General features: G+C 38.7%; 1 protein-coding gene and 1 long non-coding RNA gene across 16 annotated transcripts in view; one reads left to right on the forward strand and one right to left on the reverse strand.

Annotated features, from left to right (window-relative positions):
* The window catches only part of EPB41L3 (erythrocyte membrane protein band 4.1 like 3), a 202,230-nt gene that overhangs the window by 161,556 nt on the left and 16,789 nt on the right, over positions 1 to 23,885 (reverse strand). Inside the window, exon 1 of one of the 15 annotated variants that reach the window (XM_028525102.2) lies at positions 13,072 to 13,381. The exons of the other annotated variants lie outside the window; for them this stretch is intronic. Coding sequence (XP_028380903.1) covers positions 13,072 to 13,126 — 55 coding nt within the window. The 5' untranslated portion in view covers positions 13,127 to 13,381. Of the gene's footprint in view, positions 1 to 13,071; positions 13,382 to 23,885 lie in introns of those variants that run through there. 15 annotated transcript variants of the gene reach the window in all.
* LOC118496719 lies at positions 2,665 to 4,586 on the forward strand. The gene is made up of 2 exons (XR_004899277.1): positions 2,665 to 4,308; positions 4,433 to 4,586. It is a non-coding gene; the product is annotated as an uncharacterized LOC118496719 (long non-coding RNA).

Raw genomic sequence — 23,885 nt, forward strand, 5'->3', positions numbered from 1 at the left:
TCAGTGTTAACCATGGCGACAGTGGTGATGGAGGCAACGTTAACAATATTGATCATGAATAGCCTGTCTGTGACTGGCCAGTTGCACAAATCTCCTTCCATGAAGCCCAGAAGAATATCCCACCACCACACCTCATACACAGAAGATGACAAAACTCTAGTCTGTATATACATTACTGCTTCAGGTCCTATCCAAGTCCCCCTGATGCCCTCCTGCCTCTTCCCATCAGTTTTGTTCAGAAGTTTATTGAGCACCTATTGTGTGACTTAGGACTAGCTACACGAGGGCAGCAAGAAACAAAGATAAAATAAAGTTGGTCTTTGGTTTGGAGGGGGAAATATGGTTGGCCCTTGAACAACACAGGTGTGAACTGTTCAGGTATGCTTATATGTGGAGTTTTTCAATACATATATTGGAAAATCTTTTGGAGACTTGCAACAATTTGCAAAAATCTGAAGAAATTAATGATTTTTCTTAACACTTCCTTTTCTCTAGCTTACTTTCTTGTAAGAATACAGTGTGTGTATATATATATATAAAACATATAACTTAAAAATGTATCAACTGTCTGTATTATTGGTAAGGCTTTGAGGCAATAGTAGCCCATTAGTAAAGTTTTGGGGGAATAGAAAGTTGTATGTGGATTTTCAACTGTGGGGGGGCCTGCCAGCTCTCTCTAACCCTTGTATTGTTGAAGGGTCAACAGTAGACAGGTTACTTGTCTAGTGAGAGAACTCTATCTAATAGGGTGTTTTTCTTTTCTCAAATAATACTAACATCTGTAGGGTACCTAAATTCATAATCATAACTTCTCCTTTAAACAACAACCACATAGCCAAATATTTATTATCTATCATAAGGATCTGCAAATGGGAGTATGGATACCTCTGGGAGCACACAGATGTTTTTCTTTTGTTTTGCTTCCAAAAGTTTATTTTATTTTCCATTACCATCTAGTCCCCTTACATGCCCCCCACTCCATCACCACACTATTGTCCATGTACAAATTTTTTTTTCAAAGGAGTATGCTGGCACTTGTCTGGTTAGGTTGTCTAGCTTTAAGATTCTCAGCTTCCATATCCTAAGACTGTTCAGCCTGAGAAAGTGACTGCCTTCGAGGTTCTCCTTTCTTACTTCCTATTTCAAAACACTTTCCTCCCACTAAACCATATGAAAGCAAACCAGCCCCCATGACTAATCTGTATACTGCATTGTCCCATGATAGTAAACCTCCAGAGGGCAAAAGCAGTCGGTCAGAAAGATCAACACAGTAAATTTCTTCAATGACTGGAAATACTTAAGATACTAACAAACCCTGCAACTCAGGTAAGTTCTGATATTTTCCTTTCAACCAAATTGAAGACCAAATGAAGCAGCTAATAAATTAATTTAAAGACTCAAGGATACCTGATGTAATATGGTAATCCTTCCATTTACATCAACTTTTGTATTGCAACAATTTCATTTGTGCTTCTATAAGAAATGGAGACAAAAAAAGAGAGAGAGAAAGAGGAGGGAGAACGGATGTCACTCACCTGTGTGTCATTTTAGAAATACAAAACATTTACCCAAAGATACATAGACAAATGTAAAAGATGCTCTGCCTAGCTTATTAGCTAGCTAATTTCTAATAACATTTTCTTTATATGTTTAATACTTATCATTGTTTGTAACATAGTTGTGTTGTTTAGATCAAAGTGTCTACTGCTAGTAAGTATAATGACCAGTTAATGCAGCAAATATTTTTAAAACTTAGAATGTTATGGTTATATAAAATGAAAAATGAAGTTCAAATTTCAATTTCTATACCCATTTTGTTGCAGAGAATTATGATAGGTAATCAATAAAATACTTTCAAGCATAAAGCTATTACATTAGGGTAATATTCTGTGGTGAAATGGAATGGAAATACAAGACTGAGAAAAAGAAATGGTGCAGAATATCTGGAAAAGAAAAGTTTGTTCCTGTATTTGTGAAATAGATGATGACAGATAGCAAATTGCTACAATGTTTACGATACTTGTTTAATTATAAAAAGTATAACATGCACATGATACCTGAAATTATATGCTGTATAACAACTCTTTTAACGTAAGATAAAGATTTTAGGTGTGATCATAAAAATGTGCATGGGTATGTAGTTTTTCAAAGGGTTTCTTTCTTTCTTTTTTAGGTGGCACACAAGCAAAATAGTGTGAAGACTGCTGATTCTCAGTGGAGCACCATCCCCGCCATACCCCAGGGCTTCCCTTCTCTCTCCGCTACATGGTTTCTACCAATTCCTCTGGATGGCTATTTAAAAAAGTCAAATATGAGAGAAAGCAAAGACTTTGTTGACATATCAAAGAATGTTTTTGAACATTAAGTGTGAAATATGGATCTAGATTTCCCAGAGGTGTAGCCACATTTGCTAGGGGGCCCCCAGGGTATACTCAAGCCCTGATTGAGTATAAAACATCTGTGGGCGTTATGGGTTATTTGTAACAGGAGGAAAGTCTAAGGAAGCTACAGTAACTTTCCCCAGGGTATCTTCCTAGCGGCATATATTCAAAACATTCCCAGACTCTCCAATGGAGTAAGCATGTTAAATATTTTACTTTTAAAAAGTTCATACTTTCAGATCCCAGAATTTCAGATCCCATACTTTCAGATCACAGAATTTCCACTTCCCAGAAGACCAAATTAAGAAGTTGTTTTTGAATATGTTGTTGTGTGTGAACTACTTCTTATCAGCTACTTCACAGAGCTCTGGCATAGCCCTAGCATCCTTTAAATTTAAAGAATTCTACTAAGGAAGTCAAGCTGAAAAACTAGGAAAGGAAAACCAAGACTTTAGTCATTGAAACTTGAGGAACCGTTTAAAGACCAAGTTTAGTGCTTGTTTACAGAATCTCCTAAGGAACATTTACATAAAAACAATTTTAAAAAATGAATCTTGATTATAATCTGCAGATTTGATTGGGCAACATTTGCTTTCAACAGGACTGCATAGCATTTTAGAACAATTTTTAGTTATCTGGAATAGGAATACTCAAAATTAGTCCTGCAGATACAGAGGTAATGTAAAGGAAGAAATAATTAAACAAAACAACAGTAGGCTTTGCTGTGGTGAACCAAACATTTTTAGTTAGGCAGTGATTTGCTGCCTCTAAACGTTGTTAGCAATATTGGGACCTACTGTACGCAGTTAATCCAATGCTTAATATCAGTGACCTTTTAATTCAGAATTACTGTCACTGCTGTGTCCATGACCAAAGCAGCAATTAAGAATCAGCAGGGTTCATGCACAATTAGGTTAAAATATTTTTGAGGTGTAATGTATAAAATAGTCCTCAAATGAGGGATGCCTTCATCATGAGAGAGCAGCCCACCTGAGGGATGAGAAGCAGGGATGAGAAGGGGAAGCCCATTCTTGCCCTCCATAGGGATAAATGCATTTCCCTCCACAGTTTATAACACCCTGATGACTACAGAGATGTGTATTTCCCTTACATAGAGGTGAAAACATTTCTTCCTTTTCTCTGTAAGATTTCCAAGAATGGACAGCTTTCCATGGCTAACTTTCAATGCCCTGGAGTGGTGGATGTTTATCTGGTGTCCCTCGGTGGAATTCATAGTATATTTCCTCATCCTACAAATTATAAGTATAATGAAATTGTACTTTTATAGTAAAGTTCAGCTATACAGACCTCTTGGTTTTTGTTACTTGAGCTAAACGAACTTTGCTTAGAACTGAAGACATACCCCTTAAACACTTGTAGTCGGTGCTAATTTCTTTTACATGTTCACTATTTATGATTCAAGCTTTCTAAAATGCACACTAATAGGTCTTTAAAATGAACATTTCATTGGTTATTGGGATGGTTATTATCACTTTTATAAGGAGGCATAATATAGCACAGGATGTCTAGTGTGGAAGGGGCCGGGCGGACTACACTATTGTAAAAGGCAAGAGGCAGTTATGCTTTAGATTGTCTAAGATTTTCCATATCCTCCCCACCTTCAGATTGTCAGTGGTCACTTCTTAATTCTGTCTGTGTGCCTTCTGATCTGATCATTTCTCAAATAGCTAGATGTCACCGTTGTATTTAAAGCAAGACTACATAGATTGTGGCTTCATCTGACTCTTCCTATAACCAAGAAGACCGTGTTGTAATATTTATTTTTGCACAGGCACTTTCTCATTCCCTAAAATTTGACATTTTGGAGAAGAGAATTGTCAAATTATTCACTCTGGAGGGAAGAGGTGCTGCTTTTCTATACTTCAAGAGACTTTTGAGTTAAATACACTTACAGTAGCTGGCTTGGGTACTGAGCTACCACTTATCATATTTTTAACATGAAAAAATGTACTTAAAATTTTAAATGAGTGGCTCACCAACTTCTAGAATATAAGCCATTCTTATGTCGGGAACTTCCTTTACTCACACAGGTTTTATTTCTCTGCTGTTGCCTAGCAACTGAGATGTGGCAAGAGATGTCAGAGGTTAAGGAGCAGACCAAAGTCATTATGGAAAGCAAGTCTTATCAGCATTTTCCATCTAACTTTGTAATCTTTGAAATAAAATAGGTTTCATTGTATTGAATAGTCTGTATTTTGTCTTTTCAAATGCCAAGTTTTTAGAAATTTTTTCTTTCTGAATGTAAGTCCAGTACACATGGAGAATTTTAATTATGTACATTGCTTCAAGATGAACTTCTCTATTACGCTAGCACATTTTAAAGGTTAAAGTGAAAAACTTCTGGCATTGTGAAGTCATATACTATGTGAAAAGTGGTTGTGAACACATTTGAAAGCATTCCAAGAGTTATCAGAAATACTCATTGACTCTAAATGTCCTCTCTTTGAACCATTAGTTAATGTTGAATAAAATTCCATTTTCAAATATATTGGCCTCCTTATTAAAAAATTATTCCTTAGAGGTAGGAAAGCAAAATGTTCTATAAGTCTCCTTCTCTCTGTTCTGAAATAAGAAAGAATGTTATCATCAAAATTTAAGCATTTCTTCTGGAGTTTATTTTTTTTAGCCTGTTCTGTACCAAATGTTAGGCCCCTAAGGATTCGTAGCTCATGGATAGTTAATTGCATTTCAGCATGATGCATTTGAAGACTTCTTTCCCAGTGGGCACAACACAATATGCTTTAATGACATTTCATTTCTAGCAATGTTGTTGTTCCATGACTGCTAGCCCACATTTTTTAAGTTTTCAAACTAAAGGTTTAAGGGTAAGGCAACCTGAGTTAGATTCACCCTCCATGTTGGTTTGTAGGGGATCCAAAATTATTTTTGAAGAAAATTTTTATCCTTGGCTGTAGGTCCTCCCTCATTTTGTCTCAGAGTGAAACCACTGAGATCATCCATTCACAGTTGCGTCTGTAAATTTGACTGGAGAAAATTAACTCTGTCTTTCCTGGATTAAATCAAAGCATTGAACTCCCACATTTAGTCAGAGATTATAAACCAAGACTCTATGCTGAATAATTCTATCCAAAACCCAGTGGGGGAAGTATATCCATGAATATAATTGCCTGAAGTATATGGGGGCTGCTTATTCCTCTAAATTTCCTGAATTTTACTTTTAGACAGAACTGTGTATTTGGAATCATTGGCCATTTTTTAAATTTTTATTTTTATTTTTAATATGTTTTATTGATTACGCTATTACAGTTGTCCCATTTTCCCTCCCTTTATTCCCCTCTGCCCTGCACACGCCCTCCCACCAACATTCCCCCCATTAGTTCCCGGGGCCATACGTATAAGTTCTTTGGCTTGACCATTTCTTATCCTTAACCTCCCCCTGTCTATTCTCTACCTACCATTTATGCTACTTACTCTCTGTACCTTTTCCCCCTCTCTCCCCTCCCACTCCCCCACTGATAACCCTCCATGTGATCTCCATTTCTATGATTTTTTTCCTGTTCTAGTTGTTTGCTTAGTTTGTTTTTGTTTTTGTTTAGGTTCAGTTGTTAATAACCCTGAGTTTGTTGTCATTTTACTGTTCATATTTTTAATTTTCTTTTTCTTAGATAAGTCCCTTTAACATTTCATAAAATAAGGGCTAGGTGACGATGAACTCCTTAACTTGACTTATCTTGGAAGCACTTTATCTGCCCTTCCATTCTAAATGACAGCTTTGCTGGATAGAGTAATCTTGGATGTAGGTCCTTGTCTTTCATGACTTGGAATACTTCTTTCCAGCCTCTTCTTGCCTATAAGGTCTTTTTTGAGAAATCACCTGATAGTCTTATGGGAACTCCTTTGTAGGTGACTATTTCCTTTTGTCTTGCTGCTTTTAAGACTCTCTCCTTATTTTTAATCTTGGGTTATATAATTATGATGTGCCTTGATGTATTCCTCCTTGGGTCCAACTTCTTTGGGACTCTCTGAGCTTCCTGGGCTTCCTGGAAGTCTATTTCCTTTGCCAGATTGGGGAAGTTCTCCTTCATTATTTGTTCAAATAAGTTTTGAACTTCTTGCTGTTCCTCTTCTCCTTCTGGCATCCCTATGATTCAGATGTTGGAATGTTTAAAGATGTCCTCGAGTTTCCTAAGCCTCTCTTCATTTTTTTTTTTTGAATTCTTCTTTCTTCATTCTTTTCTGGTTGAATGTTTCTTTCTTCCTTCTGGTCCAAACTGTTAATTTGAGTCCCAGTTTCCTTCCCGTCACTATTCGTTCCCTGTACATTTTCCTTTATTTCACTTTTCATAGCCTTCACTTTTTTGCCTCTAATTTGTGACCATACTCAACCAATTCTGTGAGCATCCTGATTACCAGTGTTTTGAACTGTGCATCTGACATGTTGGCTACTTCTTTGTCACTTAGTTGTACTTTTCCTGGAGCTTTGATCTGTTCTTCCATTTGGGCCATTTTTTGGGGGGGTCTTGGTGTGCCTGTTACATAGTAAGGGGCAGAGCCTTAGGTGTTCACCAGGGCAGGGCAACCCATGTTGCTGTGTTGTGACATTTATGTGGGGGAGGGGACCGAGAGGGAACAATGGTGCTTGCTCTACTCTCTGCCAGCTTTCAGTCACTTTCCCCACTTCCCACAAGCAAATCGGGCCCTTCTGGTGCTCATTCCTGGGTAGGTGGGTTTATGTACATTCTAGGATCCTTTAGGTCTCTCCAAGGAACTCTCCTGTGAGGCTGAGAGTTTCTCCTTCTGCCTCAATCCCCACAGGTGTTTTCAATCAGTGGTTTGAGGCTTTATTTCCCCATGCTTGGACCCTGGGTTTCGCTGTCTGTCTCACTCTCCCCAGTTGTTCCTTCCATTTTATCTGCATGCAAATGTGGGACTGCCTAGCCCGCCAGCCACCACCTTGCTAAGAATCCTCTCCACCCCGGCTGTCCATCTCTGCCCCTCCTACCAGTTTGGATGAATGTTTCTTCTTTAATTCCTTGGTTGTTGGACTTCCATACAGTTCAATTTTCTGTCAGTTCTGGTTGTTTTTGTTTTTAAATTTGTTATTGTCCTTCTTTTGGTTGTGCCAGGAGGCCCAGGATGTCTACCTATGCCTCTATCTTACACTGGCGATTTTTAAAATGCTTGTATTCCATTAGGACTGTGTAGCATGTAATAAGCACATATTAATGAGAATATAATCAGTAACTATATGAGTCTTCTTATTTCTGTTATAGGGTACAGGTGAAGTTGTTGTCCTTTACATTACACTTTAAGAGCATTCACAAAAGAAACTCCTTTTAGGTGTTAGTATTAGAAAAGTTTGTGTCTTTATCTTACATATATTTCAAGTCTGTCACTGACCATGTTTTCTTCTTCACTTTCACTGTTAGGAACCTATGAGCCAAATGTGCAACTTACTTCTATCAACTGTACAGACCTTAAGGTATGTATCTGTCACACTCACCTCGCCCTGGCTTTGCTTTTTCCTTTCCATGTATTCTTTTAACCCTGACTTCCTCAACCATTTATTCTACTCGAGCAATGTGCTTTAGAGTGATGCAGGATATGAGTTTTAAAAATTAACAACAAACAAAATAGTTGCATGGAAGATACAAAAGATAATCCTCTTATTCTTGTTCTTAGTCTTCCCCTTTGCGAATATAAGTGGAATAAAGGGTACCCCATGCTGTCCCCTTTCTTACTGCTGCTGTGCATCCTGACATCCAGACATGGTGAGAGTTCAGAGGGCAGGAGTTGGTGGGAGCTGGGAGGGCACAGAATAGGGAAGGATAGAGATCTCACTGTTTGTCAGCAAGGAATTGAAAGTAAGATTCTGTGGCTACAGGGTCACTTCTAAGGAAAGTCAAGAAAATGCCAGTCAGGAACTTCTTGCATTAAATCCAAAGGTGACATTTAAAATCCTGACACATCCAATTTGTATAACATAAAAATGTCATCTTCATCATACATATTGATGAAGTAGTTTTATTCATATTGGAGCACAACTACTATACCACCATTTGTCCCCACACTTATGCAATTCTAAAAATTATCCCAAACCTGACACTATATTTTATTTTTATTCAATTATTTTATTGTTGTTCAATTACAGTTGTCTACATTTCCCCCTCCACCGCAGCCATCCCCACCTCCCTCCCTTGTTTCCAACCCCCTTGGTTTTGTTCATGTATCCTTTATAGTTGTTCCCGAAAACCCTTCCCTCCTCTCTCCATTATCCCCTCCCCACTTCCCTGTGTTTACCTGACAGTATGTTTTCTATCCCCACAAGTAAAAAAGAGCCTTCATTAAAAAAATAAAAACCCATATGAGGAATAAAGTAAAGTTACTTTGGCTAAATAAAATGCTTCAAAAGCAGTTATATATTTCCAATGAAAGGCTTTAAATATTTAATTAATAACTATAGGGAGGAAATATAACTATGGATTCTCAGAAGCTGCTGAGGCCACAGATACGGTGTGACTCCTCCTAAGTAGCTGAGGTCTGCCTATATTGCATACAAAATCACTGAGAAGGATGTTTCGTGTTAGAGTGTTTAGAAGCTTGTACACACGCATTGTTTCACTAGTTGGATGCAAAGACTCCCAGGCATCTCAACATTGTGCATTACCCTGGCCGTTTCCTATGCTCCTTTTCTAAATCTGTGCCCATCAGGACCCTCTTCCCATCTAGGAAACAAATTCTAGGAAATTATTATTATAATTATTATTCATATAATATTTTCAATAAAAATAGCTACTTGTGCTTTTTAAAAACCAAGACAAGGTTAGACAACTCAGGTAAAGAATTACCTAATTTCAATAAGTGGTAAGTGGAATACAAAGCTAATTCACGTCCTTTGAAAAAATTGCCTAAGGTACATACTTTTTAATGACATTTATAATATTTTCATGTTAAAATTATGTCTGTTAACAGGGTGTCCTTCACAGCTAATACAAAGTCGAAATTTCCTCTCAACACTTATTCTTTAATTATGTGATTTACTCTAATTCTCTAAGTATGACACAAGAACGTCCCATGGATATGAGCTTCATATTAGAATCAGTCATTCAAAAATGTAATGTACCAATATATTGCACATATTTCACTTATGGTTAAAAAAATCCTAACATGACTCCTCTGTCTTCACAAAGTCAATATATCCAAAACTTAGAATACTTGCCCTTTTACCCAGCAGCTCTGGGTAAGCAATCCTCTTTTGCCAAAACAAAAACAAAGCCAAAAACTGTCATGTGTTTCATCCCTGACTTGAAAACATCTTCTCATTTCCTCATTCCTTACATCTAACCTGTCTATCCCTCCCGTTGACCCTCTGTGATATCTGTCACCTCTTTTTTCATTCTCACACTGATATCTGAGATTTGGGCTAGATTTTTTCTGAAGTGTCCCGACTCCAGTCTCTCACCAACTATTCCACCCTGCACTCCTCTCTGCTGAAATCTTTTAAACCCTTGTTTTCAGTTACTGTCATTGTTCAATAACCTACAATAGCTCCTGTGCAGAAAGGGGTCGCTGTAGCAGGCCGGAGACACTGTCCTTAGAAAGTTCTGCTTGCAAGGTTGGCTCCTGGCTCATGTTTGAAAATGTAGATTTCAGGAGAGTTTCCACTTCTCCCCAACTGCTAAGGGTGGCTCACGGTGGCCAAAAATGTTGTGCCAACAATGTGGTTCATGCTGAACACCACCTCGTTCTGGGAGTCTGGGATTTTGACAGTGCGCAGATGATGTCTGTGTGACCACTGCTCGGTAAAACCCATGGGCGCTGAGTCTCCAATTAGCATCCCATGCAGATAACACATGTCGTCACGGTTTGATGCTGTAGGAGTCGAGCACCTCCTGTGTGACGACACTAGGAGGAGACCCTTGGAAGCTTGTGGCTAGTTTCCACAAGACTTTGCCCCATGTGACTCTGCCCTTTGCTGATTTTGCTTTGTATCATTTTGCTGTAATAAATCTTAGCCATGAGTACAACTGTATGATGAATCCAGTGAGTCCTCCCAGCAAAGCACTGAATTTGGGACCCTGACATAACTGCCATGGCTTGTTGCATCGTTTCTAGCCTCTCTTGTCTAACTTGTAAAGCCCTCCATACCTGTCCTTACTATTAATTACTTCTCCCAGTGTTTCTTCTGGATTCCAGTGTATGTCCGCTAATTACTTCAGGCAGATCATGGCTGGTGCAGTAGGGGTGGCAGTTTATAGGGGGAAGCTCTTGGCCTGGGTGAAGGGACCTGGGTTCTGTTTTTCGTTCCTTCTGTTGTGCTATTTCCTATTCAGTTCTGACTAATGCACAACCTTTTCAGGTGTTTATATAAAATGTGAATAAAACTACAGGTATGATAACATCCAGGTTGAAGATTTGGGGTTTCTGCACAGATAACTTTACTGATTTGCAACCGACAGGTACATTTTATCAAAGTTAATTGTAAAGCAAAGCAGCACTGTAAAGGGAACTTCCACTATGAAAAGTAATTTTGTATAGTTCTACAAAAATTTCTAGGTTCACTGAAAGAAATTGTGAGAAATATTTCAGAATTAGGTATTTAAAGGAAAATAGAATATGCTACAAGGATAGGAATAATACTCAAATACCACATGATACTCTCCTGATAATAGTATTATTTTGGAACGTCACTGTTTCTTGGAGTCCGCTCTGCCTGGTCTCAGGAAGCTGTAACCCCCTGAGACTTAGGCTGAGTGAGACACCTCCAGACCAGGAGCCACTAAGGAGACAAAACTTATTTCCCTGTCATGAACACTGCCTGTTCTGTGCCTGGCCTCCAATGCTTGATCAGTTAGCCAATGACGGGTAAGATTTCCCATGGGGGGAATCGCCTAAGACAGACATGACCACGAGGAGGACTCAGGGAAGAGACTCAGAGCTGTGGAAATGAAGGGGTGATCAACATCAACCCCTGCCCCCTCAGCTTTGTCAAAGCCTGAGTCCTTCTTCTTAGTTGTGAGAAATCCAAGTCTCCTGGCTGCCTTTGTCCCCTCTGCTCAACTCAGGCCTGCAGAAACAACAGGGGTGGTGCAGTCCAGACCATAGTTGGTGGACCTCGGGGTAATCAGACCTGGGACATAGAATATGCAAGATCCTGTGAGATCAGCTTGCTGGAGGATGCTCTTGAATTAGAATATGAAGGCATGGGCAGGAAATAAAACTAGCCTTTTAGGTCCTGTAGTCTTTTTAAGTGATAAACCCCAAACTCTGCCCAGAATCCCAGCAGGAATTCTGTTAATCCCTTTGAAAACTACCTATTCCTTTTGATCTTCCCTGCCAGACTATAATTCACAAACTGCATCTGTATTCTTAATAAAAGTCTACTCAGGCAGGGACTTGGGGCGTTCTCCACTAGAGAGAGTGGCTGTTTGGTCCCTATTTCCCCAAAGGACTCGGTTGTCCCTATGTATGTTTTTCTCATGTTCGATGAGCATCTGCAGCAGGGATGGATACTGCTGGCCAGTATCCTCCACGACTGTTATAAAAGAAAAGAATAAAGAGCAACCCAGTAGCTGGCAGGAAAGGGGTTGGATTTCTGTTCAGCTGGAGCCCCATGTCCCTCAGGATGAGGCAGGTGACACAGACAGAACACAGCCCCTTCTGAAACATTAAGAACCTCCTTTGTTAAGAACATAATAGATCAAACCTGACTGGTGTGGTTCAGTGGGTTGGGTGTCGTCCTACACACCAAAAGATCATCCGTTCAATTCCCAGTCAGGGCATGCGCAAGAGGTAACCAGTCAACGTTTCTCTCACTTGTTTTCTCCCTCCCTTCCCCTCTGTCTAAAAATAAATAAATAAATTCTTCAAAAACAAACAAACAAACAAAAAAGCAGGACCAAAATTTCCAACAAGAACCTCTCAGTTTACAACTGTATCTGTATACATACTTTGCTAACTAGTCACCTGTAATACTAATTACCATTGAAATTCATTTTTCCAACAATCAATTAAGGCCTACAAAAGCCACTGAGGGAGCCATACATTAGAGTCTCCAGCCTGAAGTAGATTCCTAGGCTTGGCTGATGGGTAACTCCGTCCTTTGAGGTCTAGGTACCATCCACGTTTTAATGAAGTTGTTTTTACAATTACTTACAAAATAAATTTAAATTATATTTCAATATTCTGTGTAATTCTTGGCACAAAGGAAAACAAATTATGGTTTGTGAATTGCAAAGCTAAGCATGAGAATGTGACATTTTTGCCTTTGGAGAGCATTCAAACTTTTCTCTAAACTACTTCTTAAATTGCAATTGCTATCTCAAGTAAAAGCTGTTTCCAAAGTCTACACATGTGTCCTTAGAGCAAATAATTTCTGACAAATCACTAAGACTGGAGTGCACTAAGAAGGACAAAGGGAAAGGTGAGATGACATTGAGGCTAAACTCCATCTGTTCTCAATTCCAGCTTTCCTACTAAAAACTGAAAAGCAGAGCTTTTAAACCAGCGAAAAACTAGAGAACAATTAGCATAGCATGAATGGACAAACATTTTAAGAGGCATCACGCACTAAAGAATAATTCCCACATTTCCCTCGTTGAATTTACATGTAGACTTGCTTGAACATTTATCAAATTCAGAGTTATAATCACTAAAAATGGTCACTTATCATATGTATACATTAATGTTAGGAATACAAAACTTTTACCTCCAAATCCTAAGAGGGCCTTGGAACACAGATAGAGACAGATGAGGGACGGCATGCTGCAGTGCAGCACTGTCAGTTACCACAGCACTGGCGCTCCGCATCCATCCCTCCAGGGACAGCAGCTCGATGAAACACAGAAAGATCCAGGGTGGGAAACGTAGTCGTGTTGCTATCACATCCAGATAGCCTTCTTGAATGCAACACTCCAAAACAAACCAGAAACAGGAACTAATAACTGTACAGCATTTCCCAGTGTCCTTCAGATTCTTCTCCTCATATTATTCCTGGTTCCCAGGGTAGCTTCTCTGCATGACTGTGCAAAACTCTCAAAAGTGCTGTGGAAGTAGCTTCCAGCAGCAGGCAAACAGAAAGACTAAAGTGTCACAGGTATTGAACATTGTATTGAATTTTCAGTTTAATCATGTATATGGATACTTTTTTAAATCCTTAGTTTTCCCAGTTGCCATATTAACATGCACTACAAATATCTACAGACAGGGCTATTGAGATCACTGGAATAATTGCACTGTTTTTCCCCTTCATTTTGCAAGGACTCCATGAAGCTCTTCCCTTCCACTTTCCTTTCCCATATTTCTTCCAAGGGAGCCTGATTTCATTTAATTTGCTTCATTCCCTAAAGCACAACAAGATCAGCAGGACCATACTGGCTACACCAAAAAGCAGAGAGTTTCCCATAAGCAAACAGGGTGAAGCCTGATGAAGCCAGTCCACTGGCTCCCGGTGGAGCGGGACCCGCTCTGTTGGTAGGGGCTGAGAACCAAGATTTTTGATGGTCTGTTATGCTATATGCCAGTATTTACAGTATCACATGTAAATATTAATTTAACCCTAAAATCAACCCTTTGAACACTGTGTTATCATCCCCATTTTTACAGATGCAGAAACGGTCTCAAATGATGAAGTTGCCCAACATTTCCTAGAAACTAATAAAAAAATCACAAATACAACAGAAAATATATCAAAAGACATGAATATACATTTCATGGCAGAACAAACATAATGCCAATAAGCATGAGAAGAGGTGTTCAGCACCATTAGTAGTCAGAGAAATGTAAATTAAAACCCCAATGAGATAATCATTTTACACCCATCAATGGGTGAGAATGAAAAAAGTCTAACAATTCCTCATGTTGAAAGATTATAGATACACACACCAATGAGAGTAAAAATGGGGTAACTGACTGTGGGAAACAATTTGCTACTATCTCTGAAAGGTGAACGAACATTCATACATCCTACGATACAGCAACGCTATTCCTGCCCAAGGGGGATTCTTGTACATGTGCCTGAGAGCCATGCTCAGCAATGCCGAACAGCTCTCCCCATAACAATAGAATCCTGAAAACATCCAAATGGCCATCATCGAGAGGGTATAAATAAACTCCAGTATTGTTTACACATTATAATATTAAACAATAGAACAAAACAAGTGTAATACAGCATATCACAATATAGATAAATCTTCCCAATAAAAAGTTAGTCTCGAAGAGTTGTATGCAACATTATGTCCTTTTTAGAAAGTTGAGAGCAATTACAATGAAAAACATCCTTTCCAGAACACTTACAAGTGCAGTAAGCTTGCATGTAAAGGAATGGAAGGGAGTAACAGGAGTCTCAGGATGAGGTCACTGTTGGTGGAGACTGGATGAGGGAACAGACCAATGACTGGATTAAATTTACTGTTAAAATCCTAGCTTTTATTTGAGAGGTGGTCTCACAGGTGCTTACTGCATTATGTAAAATGTTTAACTAATAACAAAACAAGTAAATAAAGAGATAACATTGATGAGAGTGTATCATTAACCAAAGATTATTAATAGCCCAATTTTGTATATGCAAGGTCCTAAAACGAAGCAATCAAGAAAGAGAACAGCCAACAAATAAACAAAAACTGGTCCCAGATCAGGTCCAACAATCTCCAAAGCTCATTCCGCCACCACGGCAGGCCACTCCTCTGTTCTCAACTAGAGATGTACAAAACAGTACAAGTCACTCCCATTCAACTTTGTTTTTCCGGATAGTGCAGAAAGCACGAAAGATATTACCATCAGACACCTCTGGGCAACACACGGGCTGGCCTCACCTAGGCATCTACTGCCTCGCTGGAGGGGAAGGTCTCACTCTCACAGCTTCAGTTTCCTGGGGATGCGAGGGTTGGTGACGAGGATGGAGGTGAAGATCATGCTAACACTTTGGTTGCTTAGAGGGCAGAACATTGCCAACACTTTTAAAATACCTCTCACTACAATCTATGAGGCATGAGTTTTTACTATTTTCAACTTAAAGATTGATTGAAAGGGAGAGAGCTTAAGAAATTTTCTCAAGGTCACACAATTATGAAGGAAGAGTCTTAAATCCAGCTTTCTTCTGTTCCATTGCCCAAGTTCTTAACAGCTAAGATACACACACATATACCATACATATATATGTACAGAAACATTCATGCATGAATAGGTACCTATGGTAGGTATACACAGATATATACTCATATGTATAGATACACATACGTGTGAAGATATACTCATATACTAGTGTATAGACACATATATGCATAGAGAGACATACAAACTCATACACACATTTATAGATACACCACATACACTTTATAGACATATACCTGTATAGATCCATACCCACATGTATACAGATACACACCCATGCACACCATTGGGCAAACACAAACACACAAAATATTGCCTAGCTTTTCAGGTATTGCTCAATTCATTACCTATTGTTAAAAACTCCCTGCTCCCTCTCCCTGCTGTGCACATGACACAGCACTGGCCATGTGAGAAACAGCTCAACTTTAAATAAATGAAACTCGCTCGGAGCACCTGGCCCATTGTTTTCATCCTGGGGCTGCTTGTCACATGCACCGTGTGCATTTCAGCACATGTGTGTCAGCGTGGCCTGTCCTTCCACATTAGCAGGCACTTCAGCCTCTGGCTGCACCGCACTCTCTGTTCCTCAGAGGGCGAGGCCCACGTGTGACGGGCCTCACAGAGTGAGCTGAGCAGAGGCTAATGAGTCAATACTTGTCATCAGATCTCCCTAAATTAGGAAAAATCCATTAAGCCTTTTTGGTGTGATATGACCACATGAAAAAATTTTATTTTATTTATATTGCTATTTAGCAGATGGAGTCTGGAATGCAACCAGTACAAAATGAATGGCAGCTATTATTATTACAAAAAATAAGACTCAGCTCTTATCATTCCTTATATAGAATCTAGTTTTTCTACATTTAGTTTTTGGGAGCTTTTTCATTTTGGGGGCTTTACCCCTACAGTGTCTAAATATAAAGTTCCCCCATGAGTCCCGTTACAGGAATATTCTCTCCAATTTGATTTTAAAGAGGCTACCAACTCCAGAGAATAAAGAAAGAGTAAACAGGCTACAATTTTCAGTATTTTCTGTTAATGTAAATAAGACATCATATAAGAATTGGAAGTGGGATATAGAAATGCAAAAAAACACTTTATACACTCTGAATCTCTCAGATATGGGAGAACCACATACTTATTGCTAGCAGACAAAACGAATAGCACCCCATCTCCCCACTTACACACACACTCCCTGATTTAGCTCTATGCCATTCATCAAATGTCACTCAAAACACAAAAACGTAACTTTTTAAAAGACTATGATGTTGTGGTTTCACCTGTGGTTTTCATATGAAATAAAAACAAAAGAAAGAGGATCAAGACTTGGAATAAGTTTTACATCAAACCAGAAAATTTTGCCCCCCAGCAATTTCAAGTCCAAAGGGCTGCCTCTCAGATTCAATCCCTAAGAGACTAGGGCTCCGTAGTCACTAAATGTTGCTCACACATCAGAGGAAATGCAGTGGAGGCTGTAATATAAAACTACGCTACAAAAAGTGCTAAGCACAGAAGAGACAGAGAAGCCAACTTCACAAAATCTTCATTTCACGAGATGAAAACAGGTAAAGGAAAACAGAGAGGGGAGAACAGAAATCTGGCAGCTGCCTCAAGGCTGGTTAGAGATCTGTGATTTAAATATATATTTCCACAGAGAACAGAATCACATCTGGAGCCTACAATTTAATTTCTCCCAACATTAAACAGATGCTTACTTTTAAAGTGCTAAACAGTGTATGTTTAAGTATATTCTAAAGCCAATGTTTTCTAAATACAACAAATGCAACTTGGTGTTTTTTGCAACGGCCAAAATGGTTTCAACAAAGAGAACATTAGTGCCAGAAAGGACCAAAGGAACGAATGCTTCCAGCCCTTTTTTCATGATGGAAGAAGCTGAGTCCCAGGTAGCTAAGTGGCTTATTGATTCTACACAAATAGCTTGTGACTGAGCTGGAGGTATGACCTAAGTGGAAGTTTTCACTTTAAATGTTTTAACTTCACAAAAATGTAAATGTTGCATGGGATTACAGGAGCTGTCATGAAAGTCTAAGTGTGAACTAAAAGCACTGTCTGGGAGTCACTGAGAGGCACGAGGTTGGTAGCACCGATGCTGGGGCTTCAGCAGGGCCAGAGCAGGGTCCCTGGCCTCCCCCAGGAACAGGAGCAGAACAGCAGGAAGGAAGGTGGCAGGTCCCTTTGGGTCATTAACTAAGAACACCATGCCAGAGATGCCCCCTACCTACTCCAGAGAAAAGCTGATGAATGGAGAAGGGAAAACCTGGAAAGGACTCTGGAATTCCTGAGATTAGGCAGAGAGAGAACTCAGGAATATAATATTTTTTACTTTTAGTATACTATTTAACTCCCAGGCAGAGTAACTGAGACAAAAGGTCATATGTCATTTGCAGAAAACACAGCTACAGTCCCCACCACATGCCTGGCAAGGTACCCCACACACATGTTAGCTCTTCTAAACTTCCACCAGCCTCACAGGATAGGCCTGTGTCTGCCCACTGCATTGGTGAGGCCAGAGACATCAAGGCAATGTCATAATTTTAATCCAGGTCTGCTAACCCAGCCAGGAAGAACGCACAACCTCTATCATGACCCATGTACCTGGATCAGCATCTAAACAGGTCATTGAGAGCAGCACAATAAAAAACCAACAGCCACTTCCCTTTCTTTTCTTTTTCACAAAATCATCTGGATACAGTTGACTACAAGGGGGAAAAAGTTTACTTCAAGAAAATTATGTCACAAGCAACTCCTTATTTCTCCATTTCTAACATGTACTTTTCTCCTAACATTTCAACATTTCTGAAAATCAGGATGTGAAACTGATTCATATACTTAATGTGATAGGGTTTCCTCCCTGAAAAGCTGTTATTAAACTGATGAAGTAATCATACAGTATCTGAGAACTGAAGAGCTGAACTGGTTTTTTTTTCAGATGATAAATGCCTTTGAAAATTTTGGATTAACTCTTTTAAGAGACATGGTTTAGAAAATAATTCTTAAATGCTTCTTGAATATGTTTCTGACCTGGACTATGCCTTTGGGCTCTCTATCCATTATGCCACTGGATATAGGGGTGCAGCAAAAACTGGCAAATAGCTGGGTCATTTATTTCCTGGGTTCAGTCTGAGGATCAGCTAGGGCTTGCCTATCTGGCAGATTCAAAATCCCTTGAGTGGATCTGCTGCAATAGAAGGTCATCCCATTTGACAAGTATGATCTGAAAGCATTCAATATGTGGTACAAGGTGTACTTTGTTGTTGCCGTGGTGTTGAATTTAACATTGACAGATCATCTAATATTTACTGGGGAGACTTTAACTTAAGTATTTGGTTCATTTCATAGTTTTATGAAGTTACTAAAGGTCTCTGGATCTTCTTTTCCTCATCTGTAAACTGAAATTAGGAGCCCCTATATCATATAGCTATTGTAAAGCTTGTTACCTGGTAACAAAAGTTATCCCAGGTTGCTTTATGAAATAAAATGAAGTATAAAGGACAAAGAGAAAGATAAAAAAGATTATGGTACAAATAGGTGTTCAATAAACATTAGTTAGCTTCTATGAGTAATACTTTATGCTTCTTTTTATCACAAAGGAATTTCGCCACACTAATGAATAAGGATGTGAAAATAGCTTGCAACCACCAATGGTGAGACATCCCAAAGTATCAAAGTGTTTCATCTGCTTCAAAGTGAAATCTGTAGCAAATTAAAACAAAAGGCATACAGCTTCAAAGAGAAGGCTGATTTGAATTAAAAAATGAATATAATACTAAGTCCAGCACGAGACGATGACTCAGAAAATTGGACTGCAGGACTGTGGTCTAGTCAATGAGTGCCTTGTGTAGAGAAGGGTGCAGTTGCCCAAAACTTAATAGAATGACCCTTTTGTCCCTTCAGGAATCATGCAATACTTTTCAAGAAAAAAGACTCACAAACTGAAATTTAAAAGAAAGGGAAAAATAAATATGCTAGGTGAAGTGACTGTGTTCCAGTTTTTGCTTTTTCTGAGTTCTTTTCATTTTGCCGAAATGCAGTATGCAGTTGTAAGTTACAAGTGGATGCTGCATGTTAGCTGTGCTGAAACTATTGTCAATATGAGATCCTCTCTCAATGTTCCTGCTACTCAGATAATACAGAAAGATCTTAAATATGTATCTTGGAAACAAGTAATGCAAGGACAGATCTGTTGAAAAAATAAGTGATTCTAAAAAATAAAATAAAATAAAATAAAATAAATGATTCTATGGTATATTGCTCTACCAAATGTGTTTACAAACATAGATTTCCTCAAAGGGAACACCAAAATTCTATCCTGCTAATTTATTCTCCATTAGGTACCCAGATCCATTTTCCACTTTACTGTGCTCAGGACCAGGGAGCTGGGAGGAGGGTCTGTCCCTATAACTGCTGACTTGGGTTGTCTTTGGTCATCAGGACTGAAGACACAGAGAGGCTAGGGTATTTTCCCCAAGCTCCCTTCCTGCTTAGGTGCCATGTGTCTCCCAGGAACAGTTCTTGTTAGATGGTCTCTCCCACCATGTCAACTAATGGGGGCGGGGTTCTGTTAACACTGTTTGCTCCCCTCACCATTTCAGTCTAAGGGTAGGAAAGCTTTCCATTATCGGGTCCTCAACACCCATTGTTGGCTTCTGTAAAATTCCCTTCATTACATCCTCCAGAACTCACAGCTGAATATGCCTCCTGCTGCCTGTAATGGTCCTGATTGATAGGCCCACAAATCAAGCTAATAGATACTAAAATTTGCTCCTACTACAATAATTCAGTTAGGAAAAAATTCTATTATTTTGGCATATGTCATTTTTAAAAAGTCATTTACTTGATCTACTCACACTAGACAGAGAAATGAAAGATGTGAGGAGCCTATGTAGTGAATACAGAGTCCAAATATTTTTAAAGTATTAATGAATGGCATTGCATTGTGTTTTTGTACATGTGATAATGTTTAAGAGAACTAGGATTTCATGAATGGTAATTTAAGTTATTTCTGGAAATAATTATTTGGCAGCTTGGTTACTCGGTGTGCTCCCTGAGGCCTGACAACAGGACACATCTACAGGCAGCTGTTGTGAAAACAGAGTTGGCACATCAGAACCTTTGTCTCCCAGGTCATTACAGTCATCATTATTTAATCTGTTCAGAGCCCTCACAATTCTTTAGCCTTTACCTGCACAAGAAGCAGCAGCAAGGCCGTAACTCACTAATACAACCAGAGTAAATGTGAACAGATTACATATTTTGGTTTATAGCATTTAAATAATTTATTAAAATAGGTTTTAATGTATATCTTGGAAGTAAAAATTAATCTATATGAGTCCCTGTCTCAAATTGACTAGTAAGGAGAATTATATACAACTTGGAGGAAATAGGAATAACCAGGAAGAAGCAGGGAAGGGTAGAAATTAATCAGATGACTATGGGCCTTATAATTGGAAAAATACCATCTTGGGAAAGTGCACTAGCAGGCACAGACCAAGAATATCCACAATATTCTTTCTTTCCCTTCTTGCTTCAATTCCCTCACATGCCATCCACAGAAATTTCCACATGCCGTGACAGTAACCAACAAAAGCTTAAAAAGACCGTAGAGAGAGGAAAAGAGGAGGAGGAGGAGAGGAAGAGAGGGATAGAAAGAGAGAAAATTTTCATTCTGGAGAGAAGCTAGAGTTTGTTTGACTCATAATCTATTAATGGTTTTAATTAATGAAATAAAATAATTCTGTATGACGATGAAAATGAGAACTAGGATGAAAATAAAAAGAGCTACAATTATCACAATCATTTTCCCCATATGACAAATATAATCCTATTAGTAATACCTGCTTCAATCCCTTAAGACAACACCTAACCTCAATTTAACAAGATTGAAATGCAGTTCGCACAAAGGAACACTAAAATAACACGCTTTGAAACAATATTCAGCTTCACAGACAATGAAGGCAACAGACATTTAAATAGATATAGACTGCCATCTCACACTTATTGAACTAGGAAACACAAATTAAACTAATACATGTGTTGGCAGGAGTTGCAAGGAGTCCTGTAAGTTTGTGCAATGAACTTGGAGAACAACCACCCAGTAGCCAGTAAGAGTCAGAACACTGATCACAGTGTGGAACCCAGTAATTCCAACTTTAGAATCAGTACCCTCAGGATGTTACTCAAAAAGAAAAATGTTGTATGTACAAAGGTATTTCTTAGTATGCCTTCAATGACAGGGAGATGGCCTTTTCCCAACCATAAATGAGTTAGCTAAAAATGATATATTATTATAATAAAATGAAATAATTTGAAATTTGAAATGTATAGCTATATACATCTGGGAAAAGTACGTAGAAAGTAATCTTGAGTGAAAACGGAGAAATAAAACGGTAGATCCATTCATTTATTCAATAGTCGTTTGTTAAATGCTTACAACTTTGTCACATCCCTAAGTTTGAAATACTGGACCCGTGTTCTTTTGTAACAAACATTTCCATATCAAGAACATTGGCCAAGGTCCAGTTTTGGTGGTGAACAAACATCAGGAGTCCGTTACTGACAATAAGCTTCTAAAAAGCTAAAGGTTATCTGTCTGCTGGAATTAAAGCAGCAGGTTCCTATTTCTACAGACTTTGTAGCAAGCTGGAAAAAAACAGTATCTAAATAAAATCTTGAGACTTGCAAAGTGGAATTCATTAATAAATATGACTTTAATTTTTCAAGAAAATAAAGGGTAGTGTGAATTATGACAAGATGCACTTCCAGGCACCCAAATATTTATGACTTCTTAGTTCAGTAAAAAATTTATTACTTTGTAGACAAGAAAGTGCATTTAATTTGAGAGATGGATATTTGAATACTTATGTTGTATTGCACTTAGAGAGGTAGGCACACTATGTTCCCATAAATAATTAAATGAGGAGGCAGATGATGCTAGGGGTTTATTACGGCCAAAGACATTAAAAAGGGTGACCATAGTTCCTCCTTTCCATTGGGGAAAATTCGAAGCTAATTTTATGGTGTCAACTCATTACAAAGTGTACTCTTATAAATGCTAATGATTATAGGAAACCATTAAAATATTTGCCAGTGCATATCACACTTCTTCCCTGACACACCCTCCCACTCCACCTCCCCCCAACATATTTATGATAGACTTTTCCGAATCTGTTGTAAAAGATTAGTAGGGAAGGTATTTCATTTGTGATGATATGTACTGTTATTTATCTCTTACTCAAGGTGATAATGAAAATACAAAAACATAGCTATCAAGCAAGTAATTTATTTTTGTAAATTTTATATGTGGCTGTAAAACATATAAAGATATGGATCTCCACTAGGCACATTTAATTATATTTGGATGATTCTTTAGCTCTGTGTAGTTTCACCCAAACTTGTTATTTTTAAAAAGTATGAAAACACCAACAAAATCCTTTCTTTAGTTTGTATATACTCCCCAGCTTTCTCATAAATGTGTTTTAATGATCAATTTCCCATATCCTAAATTTTGCCAATATTTTCTTCCAGCGTTTTGAAAAAGGAAAAGGCACGCCTCCCCATAATTTTACACACACTTTTTGTGGTTTGGGGGAGTCTGGGGCTGCTGCTGTTTTAAATGAGTGTGACTCTCTGGTGCTTCAAGGACATTAATCAGATTCACAGCTGGTGGCAGAGTGACGGGGTAAAAACACAGAGACCTGTGATTATTTCAACTTCTTTTTGCTAGCATGTTTCTCTTCTGTCACTGTTTAATGAAGTAAAATGAGTTTTGTCATCCTCAGAATAGATATCAATTTGAATTAAAAGGAGCAAATCACAACCCCCCATTTTTCACAAAGGAAAAAGGAGGAAGGGAGATGTGGGAGGAGTGATGATAAAAAATGCTCCCTTTCTTTGAAGCTGCCTCTCTTTCTGTCCTTATCTCCCCTTTCCCATTCTTCTTCAGATAATAAATCTTGGCCCGGAGGAGACCAGGACAGGCACCCCAGCTGCCTAGATAGGATGTTAGGGGACAGCTGTTCCCAAGGACACTGTTTGAGGTCCCAACCACCTCTGACTCTTCAGAGTGAACAATGAGCTCTGAGAGTATGAAGGCCCACTCCTTCGCCCCTGTGAAATACCCACTGGGCCACTGGACATCTGTTAACATGGCTAGATAAAAAGTACTGCCCATACCAAGTGCTGAAGAAAATGCGGAGCAACTGGCAGTCTCCTAAATTGCTGGTGAGAATGCACAATAGCACAGAGCCACTCTGGAAGATTGGCACTTCCTTTTTTTTCATTATTATTTTTTCAAATACGTTTATTGATTTTAGAGAGAGAGATGATCTGCTGCTCTCCTTGGCCTACAAGGATTGAATCTGCAACCTACATATGTACCCTGACTGGGAATCA

Source organism: Phyllostomus discolor, chromosome 9 (genome assembly GCF_004126475.2).
Source record: "Phyllostomus discolor isolate MPI-MPIP mPhyDis1 chromosome 9, mPhyDis1.pri.v3, whole genome shotgun sequence".
Lineage (NCBI taxonomy): Eukaryota > Metazoa > Chordata > Mammalia > Chiroptera > Phyllostomidae > Phyllostomus > Phyllostomus discolor.